The 8,953-nt window shown below is 40.6% G+C and overlaps 1 protein-coding gene across 1 annotated transcript; it reads left to right on the top strand.

Annotated features, from left to right (window-relative positions):
* The first annotated feature begins 997 nt into the window (after positions 1-997).
* adrb2b (adrenoceptor beta 2, surface b) lies at positions 998-5,408 on the top strand. Its single transcript, XM_074672460.1, has 3 exons — positions 998-1,151; positions 1,424-1,715; positions 4,421-5,408. The coding sequence occupies exons 1-3, from the start codon at positions 998-1,000 to the stop codon at positions 5,406-5,408; spliced, it is 1,434 nt and encodes a 477-aa protein (XP_074528561.1).
* The last annotated feature ends 3,545 nt before the right edge of the window (positions 5,409-8,953 follow it).

Raw genomic sequence — 8,953 nt, 5'->3', positions numbered from 1 at the left:
TGTACGTAATGAGTGAGAAAGAGGTGTCATTAACTCTGTAACAAATGCAGTGTGTATTCTCACAATGTCTGACTCACGTACCAACAACAATCAGGCACAACAATTTGACCGTGCTGCTGCTGTTCTGCCAACAACGTGTACCACATGGCTGAGCAGCTCAAACAGAATTTCACAACTCTTTCCAAGCATCTGTCTCTCCCAGTTTACACCTGTAGCCTTGGCTCAAGCTTACACTGAGGGATTAGATAAGAGCCAAAAAGCTGAATGTAAACTGTGAACCAACTCAGCAATCAACACAACAACCAGTCCAGTCAGTGATCTTTCTGCATGGTATCCCTGCTTCACCCCTTAATTTTCCCTCCTTCCATCTGCAGACAGAGCACACGCTAGAAAATATCAATGACCAGAAATGTCTTGTAAAATTAGGCTGGATGGTGAACCTGTACTCTATTACATAACAGCAGCACACAAAGCTGATACTAAACATAGGTTTACAAAGTAGGCGAAAGGCTCAGAGGCTGATGGACTCATGATAAACCAAACACACATGAACTTCATATGTTACATACCACACAAGGGCATCTCTATAAGAGAGCTGGAACGGGACCTGAGCAGCTATTTAAAGACTATTGTTATAGGAAATACTGCCTCAGGTTAGATGAAATCTGAGAATCCAACAGCTAAGTTGTCAGGCTAAAGTGTAGCCAAAGGGTCTTACCTGAAGTTAAAGGACAATCTTGCTTTTTTTTTTTTTTTTTACTTATCATTGTTTATAGTCTGAAATTGAAATGTTGAAATTGGATCAAAGAGTTTGAGTTATGCAGGTGACTATGAATTAAGCAAATCAAAATCGTAGTCACATGACAGCTGGAAAAGCTGATAAGAAATAAACGTAAGCTCCTCCCATTTTACTGTCCCCATGTTTTGCTTTATCACTTTTAACAGCTGTCCTGTCGAATAAAGACCAATGTCATCTTTCAAATTTCCACCACAGATCATGGCAGGTTCAAGTGCTACCTCAGTGCTAGGTAACCTATCACAGCAAGGCAACTTCACCCATGATTTGCCTGGGAGGTCCGTGGAGTACAGTGATGCAGAGCTGGTGCTGCTGGGTGTGGCAATGTCTATTCTGGTTCTGGCCATAGTTTTTGGTAAGTGAGAAATGTTATCATTTTGATTACTTGATGGTCAGTAAGGACATACCACTGAATATATGAATTTTACTGTACAAAAGTGAAGTCAAAATACTCCTTGTAACGGCACAATAAGAACTACAAAATGTGATACATACTGAGTAATATTATTCAAAGCAGGTGCTCTAAATGTTTTGGCTTCACTTTTTGGGAGCTGTCACGTCCCTCATCACTTAATACAGTGTCTGGTCTGAAGCCTCTTTGAGTAAAGCCTCTGTTCTTCTGAGCAGGTAATGTGCTGGTGATCACAGCCCTCCTGCGGTTTAAGCGGCTCCAGACTGTCACCAACCTCTTCATCGCCTCTCTGGCGCTTGCTGACCTCATCATGGGTTTGGTTGTGGTCCCATTTGGGTCAAGTTACATCCTCCTGGGAGCCTGGCAGTTTGGAAACTTCATGTGTGAGTTCTGGACAGCGACTGACGTGCTGTGCGTGACAGCCAGCATTGAAACCCTGTGTGTGATTGCTCTGGACCGCTACCTGGCCATCACATCACCGCTACGCTATCCAACGATACTCACCAGGTACGGCCAAGAAAGACAGTCTGGTTCAGTTTAGTGGGGGAATACTGAGCCTGCACCACTTCATTTTCCAGTATGTAGTACATGGAGACCCTCTGCCATTCAGTGAAGTCACAGCAGGTTTTCATCTTCTGTGAAGTGCATAACCTGATGTGACATTGCTATCCATTTGAAGGCTGCAATACGTCTGGAAAATTTGAATCTATGCAGAGGAGCAGGAAGTTTTCATCAGTCTTCCATGACCGAGCTTGTTTATCCAATTCTCCTTCTTAACTAGTGCTCCCTGGAACAATAGCAGTATAAATTTATTTTTCTATCTGTTGGCTTTGGAGCATTTTGGATCGTTTGAATTGTTCCAACATGGGGCTTTCTTTGTCAAACAGTCAGCTCAAGGGAGAATGTGAGTGGAAATTCTGCCCACAGATCATTAGGTGTATGGCTTTTTAAGTGAAATTAAGTGGTTTTTGGCCCCAAACTTAACTGTGCTATAGCTATTAGGTTAAGTCCAGTGATGTCACAGACTTAAAAATCTCTGTTGTGGCCTCAGAAAGACATAGTCAGGTCAGATTTTGGTTCCAATCCTCTTGTCTTTTAATGTGAGTCCATTGGCTTTAGGAGGCGTTACAACTATGACTAGCATAGTTTGTCATGATGCAATGTGGGTAATGTAGTGACAGAATTTTGAGAGGAAACATACATTTAGAAGAGAATATCTACAGTACTGTAGTTACCATTGAGGATGTTTTAATTCCTGTAAGAACGACTTAACGCCCAGCAAGGCGTCAATTAACAGGATTTCCTGAGGCCACAAAAAGATTTATCAAAGTCATGTCATAGGCTCTTTCAAAGAACAGCCTGAACTTTATTTCCTCTGCATTATTACTTTACTTTACATCACTTATGTTGCAAAAATCTAACAATTCTCTGGGGCTTTTCACTTTAAGATGATTCAGTTCTCCAGCAAGGAGACAGTACCTTATGATAGGGAGTACTTCTGGTCAAATTGGATCGCACCATGTGACACAATCCTCTCTTAAATTTGAAAAGCCACTCCTTTGCAATTCCAAAATCTTGAATAGTATTGTTTTCTTTACTTTTGACCCCAGTGCTTCGTAATAAACAAACACATATGGCTTCTTGTAGTGTTTGTGCACTTTGATGGTATTTTGGTTTAAAAAAGGAAGTTGTATGTAGGCTGTAAATGGTTAAACTGTAATGAAAACACTCAACTGTACAAACGTGCTCTTCAGATAATGTCTAAAGGCATAAGAATGTTGATTGAAGAGATCCAAAATTCAACTTTAGTGTCTGCTGAGGGAAATTTGCTTCACAGGCAGGCAAAAAAACACACACACACAAAAAAAAAACATAACCACAACCAGATACTACACTGAAATGGAGAAGTACACAGATACTCTGAAGGGCAACCTAAGGCAGCCCCATCATTACATTACTGAAAAACAAATGCATGATAACCGTCATCTTCCAAGTTTGCCTTAGCCTCACTTGTAACACTCTATGATCTTGTATTTATCCACTATAGATCCATTATGACTGTTTTCTGTGTGTTTTCTTATCCCGCATATCTGTGTAAAAACTAATATATAAGTCTGTTTTACATGTCTTTGTCAAAAGGAAGAATAATGTTAAAAACAGCTAGCAGGCCCATGTTGCCAGCAGTTTCTGTAGCAGCTCCATGATGTACATTTATCTATTTGTTTATAATTTATTTAATGGTTATTCAGAACAAAAATATTTTTTATCCTGTACCACAGGAGTAAAGCATGAAAGATGAAAATGAGACATGTTAATGAAGACAATAATGGTAAACAAATGCTACAGTGACGTGTGTCAGACACATGCTTAATGGGTCAGTGCTGTGGTAGGGTCACCCGAGGTTATAGAGTCTAAATGCTCCCCAGGGTTTAATGCCTAATTTACACAGGAAAGCAATTAACACCACAGGTTTGCTCCTTAAGACGACACACACACACATTCACAGGAAGTGTGTTCAAAATTTAGAGCAGATAAGAACAGCGGCAGCTGAGTTTTGCATAGAGAAAACACACAAACAACGGGTTACAGTGTCTTTCAGTGTTGAGTAACAGCTCGTTTTGATTATAAACAGTGGCTTTTGTGCTTGTACCATAACTGAGTTTATTATGTAACGGTTAAATTTGTTTTTTTACAGGATTGTGTGTAAATGTGTTTGATATTAATGAATAGTTCTACTTTGTTGTGCTATGACCTTCTCACGAGGCTTTCACCTAAAAGTCAGCTGTTGTGGTCGACACGTTTGATGAATCTATGGCTGTTTTGTAGCTTTTACGATCAATACAACCTTAATCAGTATTTCTTATCTATACTATCTAATTAAAGGCAGGGAGTCCGTACAAGGTGTTTTATTTCAAAATTCAGCAGGTGATGTAATCCACTCTCAGGCCTGACTTCCATCATGACGTCCAGCATGCAGGGCGTAGGCTAAGTTAAAGATAGACTTATAGCATAAATAAATTGCATATTTATCATTGGCTTTAACAGGAATGTCTTGGCTTCACTGTGCACTTTACTGAGGGATTAGGGTGCATACACTTTCTGTGGGAATAAGGAGTTAAACCCACAAAAATGATGGTGTTTAAAGTGCACTATTTATGTTGAGTATTCTGTGTTCAGACTTTTCCCCTTTCTTGCCTCTTTCCACCATCCAGGGGTCGAGCCTTCGCGGTGGTCTTCGGGGTTTGGGTAGTGGCCTCTCTCATCTCCTTCATGCCCATCCATCTGAAGCTGTGGGTGTCTGACGATTTGGAAGCTCGCCAGTGCTTGAAAGATGAGTACTGCTGCGATTTCAACACCAACTTAGAGTACGCAGTGTCCTCCTCCATCGTGTCGTTCTACCTGCCGCTGGTGGTGATGATCTTCCTGTACAGCCGTGTCTTCCAGGAGGCTCAGAAACAGCTGGAGAAGATCAGAGGCAGGGAGAGGCACTTCAATCACTTGCATTACAACACACAGCCGACTTATCTTGATGATAAAGCTGCAATGAGTGAACACAGAGCAGGAGCTGAGGAAGGAGAAGCGGGGGAGGATAGTTTAAACATGGAGAGAACAGGAGGAACAGAGGCTGTAAAGGGAAAGGTTGCAGGAAAACACTCTGCTACAAAGCGCCTAAAGTTCTGTCTTAAAGAGCACAAGGCTGTGAAAACTTTAGGGATCATCATGGGAACCTTCACGCTGTGCTGGCTGCCCTTCTTTATTCTAAATATCCTCATGGCTTTTCTCGATTTGGGTGATGTGAAACTGCTCTTCAGACTCCTCAACTGGCTGGGATACTCCAACTCAGCCTTCAACCCACTCATCTACTGCCGCAGCCCTGACTTCAGGCATGCCTTTCAGGAGATCCTTTGTCTGCGGGGCAAAGGGGGGAGAGGATGGGGCTGGTGCAGGGAGAGAGACTGTTACTCAAAGCCCCTGGGTACGATGAACAGGCACGCTGGGCTCAATGGGGACGTTCAGAGGAAGCCAGTGTGGAAAGGCAGTCTGGAGAACTCTGTTTCAGACTGCAAGATGCTGACCGTGGCTACTCTGTCTTCTCACTGTGAGCAGGTTTTGGACGTAGCTCCTGGTTCCCTGACATGCTGGCAGGCAAACGGCTCTGCAAACGAGAACTGTCAGGAAAATCTGGCTTCTCATGCTTGACCAATGAAAATGTTTGACTTTGGATGCAAGTGCGTCGCCAAACAGTAAACAGAAGATTGATGATGGTCCAAATGTCTGATTTTTGTCAAATATGATTCACTTCTCTGGTCTGTATTACAATGGATACTACTATGTCTTACTTGTGATCGCTGTTCCTCTTTGCTGCAGCAGTTTTCTTGATAAAAATACACCAAAACAAAAAACATAAGGGTAAACTATGATCGACAGTGTTCACTCAAAAAAGATCTCCACTTAAAGCAAACCAATGAATGAAAGTGAAGCTTCAAACTCAGTCACAATGAGACAAGACAATAGTATAACTGGGTAAAAAGAGTCTGACATTCACTGGTCATTATGAGTGGATATCTTCCCACACTTTGTCAAATGGAGCAGAAAACTGATGTTATGATAGGGAACCTGCTGTTGAAATACGGGACTAATAAAGCATCACAGGGGCAGGCCTTTAAACCTGCAAGTGGGTCAGCAATTTTGGACTTGTAAATTTGCCATGTTAGCAGAAGATAAGGCTATGTTAACGCTCAGGATGGCCACCCTGCAGCTTTTCGGGAGTAATAAAGTTTCCACCCAGCAAGTAGATAACACCTTAGTGCGTGCCAGGACAGATGATTTATTGCTTTAACTGTGTCTTAAATTTATTATTCCTGACATTTAATGAAGCCCTTTGTTGATATTTAGGTGCAATGGTACAAACCATAAATACTGGCTGGTTAACTTTTGCCCAACAGGACAGCTGTAGTCATTTCTTCTCGCTGTGTGAGGGGTAAAAGTAGCTGCCCTGAGTTGAGAACAAAGACTGAATACAGAGTGGACAGCATGGCTTTTTTCTTTTTACCTTTGTACATTTTGAAGCCAAAACATCCCCATCAAAGGTGTCGCTACTCTGCAGCCAGAGTCTGTAGTCTGCAGTAGAGACTATGAGGGACTTTGAGAGAATCTGAGTAGAGCTGAGTGAGAAAAATGAATATATATATTTTTTTCATTTGAAAGTCTAATCTCTTTGTATTTTACTCATTCAAAAAAAATGGCAGCTGTTAAAAGTCCCATATTATGCTCCTTTTCTGCAGTTTAATATGGATCATTGATGTCTTCATGAAATGGTTTTGGTCCAAAAAGCCAATAAACCAAGCAAAAACAGAGCAGTGATGTCCCTTCAACTACAGCATTTTCCTCTAGCAGCAGGGAGGGGGTTCAGGGGTATCTGCTCTGGAGGACCAATCAGGTCAGACTTGCTCCTGATTGGTCAAAAAAGGGAATCGCTGACGTCGGCAAATCCCCAAAATCCAAACAGCTTGTTTTAGGTCAGGATTTTACATTCACCAGCACTACTAAGTACAGGTTTTGTCATTAAATATCACATTTTGTGGACTGGGAGGAAAGCCAAAGACCCACAAATTTAACTAAAAGATTTTATAAAGTGATTTTTGCATAATATGAGACCTTTAATCACCGTCAAGCATTACATAGAACCCTTTTTTTTTTTTTTTTTTACCTCTGATAACCATAGACTGTAAAAAAAAAAAAAAGGATGTTATCTTGCAGTCTCTGCCACAGTCTCAACTGCACAGACTTCGGCTGCTCAACAGCTGCCAATGGCGGCGGCTGTGACGGGGGTATTTTGGCTTCAAAACCGTACAATGGTAAAAGGCAGAGCCATGCTGTCCACTCTATATACAGTCTATGCTAACAACTAATGATAACAAAACTTTTCAGAGAAAGGACACTTGAACACAGCACAGTCACCAGTGCAGCAGTCTTTGTGGTAACCTCGTTTAAAAGTGAGCAAGATGACGTCCATTTTTTTAGAGTCTATGGTCGAGTATAGGAGGATAGGAGGGACAAAAAGTTTCGATACTTTAAATCTGTGTGTAGATGTCAATCATCAACAGATCTCTCTTTCTATCAGCCACATCTACTTCTACAATTTGTTGCTGCTTACGTAAAGAAAAAACAATTGGCTGTCCATGTGAGTGCATCGTATGCTTTCCAAGAAAAATTCAGCAATTACATGACTAAACATTGAAGTCACCACAGTTTGATTAACTTTCTGGTTGTTAAATATTTTCTCTGCCATTTCAGAAACATTCCTTTCTTAAAAAGATTCAAACAGAATCAAACATTTGTGTTGTTCTCCGGGTTCTGGATATTGTTTGCTTAATATATCAAATCTTATTATAACTACAGATCATTCAGGACTGCAGCTTTCAGAGAAGCACAGACATACAATCAAACAGTTATTGGTCAATTTGATCTCTGAGGCTCACGAGAGAAAATTAATATTTTGCTCTTTCCTGAAAACCCCTGATCACATGTTGATCAAATGAGTGTTTGAGTGTAATGTAATTTTTTATGACGGTGACAAATGCCTCATATCAATCTCTCACCAGATGCTGATGAAGTTTGCGACGGCACACTTAGTTGACTAAGCCATGCTGAGGCAGAGGACTAAAGTAATCCAGTAATTTCTCATGTTAGACAATAAAGAAATGTTTGATTCGTCTTTGAAAATTATGTTTGTATGATGATTTATATCAAGTAAGTTAAAGTAATTCATGTTTTCAGTTCAGCCAGATGTACAGGACAAAAGTGATTTTATCAGACTTTTTAAAGTACTACTTAATTGAGCTTGAAGCCACGTTATGGAAGCCCCTGTGGTTCAAAACCCACCTGCACTGTGTGAAACCCCTCAAGACAAACTTTGACATTAGAATTTACAAAGAAAAGTAGCACCAGCAGGAATAAATGACCATGTTTTTTGTGTTACCGCCAGAATAAACAGCCACAGAGGGAAAGATCATTTTGTTCCTTGTGTTACTGAAAGTCCGTACTTAAACAGAGCGTCTCATTTCAGGTATCACATAGAAGATCAGAGTTTTGACAGCAGAACGCCTGTTTTTCGTTCAGTCCAGATAAACCTCATCAGTGGTCCAAAATCAATTCCTGGTGTAATTATGTGAGTCAGATAAACACAGAACTTGTGACTATCATAACCACCCTTTCTCTCTCTGTGTTTGTTTTCTTTCATCTGGTAAACACAGGGCTGTTTATCCTCTATCTGTCTCTCCAAATCTGCTCTCCTCTCCCTTCTGTCCAATCTGATCTAACTTTTATTTGAAGATGGTTTTTAAACTGGCCCAAGTTTAATTGTTCGTTTCTACAGGATGATGTTCCAATTTAAAATGATTACAAAAAATGTCATAATGTCATCCAATAAAGATTTAAGGGTCAAATTTCATCAAACTCAAAGTGAAAAGAAAATGAAAGCAGATCTTTTTAGCACTGGTCGTGTATGTACAAGTATTAATGTTGGTCCGCCTTTGTGTGTGTGTGTGTGTGTGTGTGTGTGTGTGTGTGTGTGTGTGTGTGTGTGTGTGTGTGTGTGTGTGTGTGTGTGAGACAGTGCGACACTCAATATTCATAGTCAAGTGTAATGTCAGGATTGTAAAATGTTGTAAAATAGATTCTGTCTTAACTCAAGAGCTGATGCTATTAGATGTTTTAGGAGTGTATAGATACATGTGAGTGGT

The sequence above is a fragment of the Halichoeres trimaculatus genome, unplaced genomic scaffold (genome assembly GCF_033239565.1).
Source record: "Halichoeres trimaculatus isolate MK-OKI-2021-1 unplaced genomic scaffold, fHalTri1.1 fHalTri1_scaffold_6, whole genome shotgun sequence".
Taxonomy (NCBI): Eukaryota; Metazoa; Chordata; class Actinopteri; order Labriformes; family Labridae; genus Halichoeres; species Halichoeres trimaculatus.
This window is presented reverse-complemented; position numbering and strand designations above follow the sequence as displayed.

Bases quoted from the DNA above. Each gene is read 5' to 3' on its own strand.
- adrb2b (XM_074672460.1), top strand. From the start codon at position 998: ATGGCAGGTTCAAGTGCTACCTCAGTGCTAGGTAACCTATCACAGCAA. The intron at 1,152-1,423 runs GTAAGTGAGAAA...TCTTCTGAGCAG, and splicing joins GGTTCTGGCCATAGTTTTTG to GTAATGTGCTGGTGATCACA. The intron at 1,716-4,420 runs GTACGGCCAAGA...TCCACCATCCAG, and splicing joins TATCCAACGATACTCACCAG to GGGTCGAGCCTTCGCGGTGG.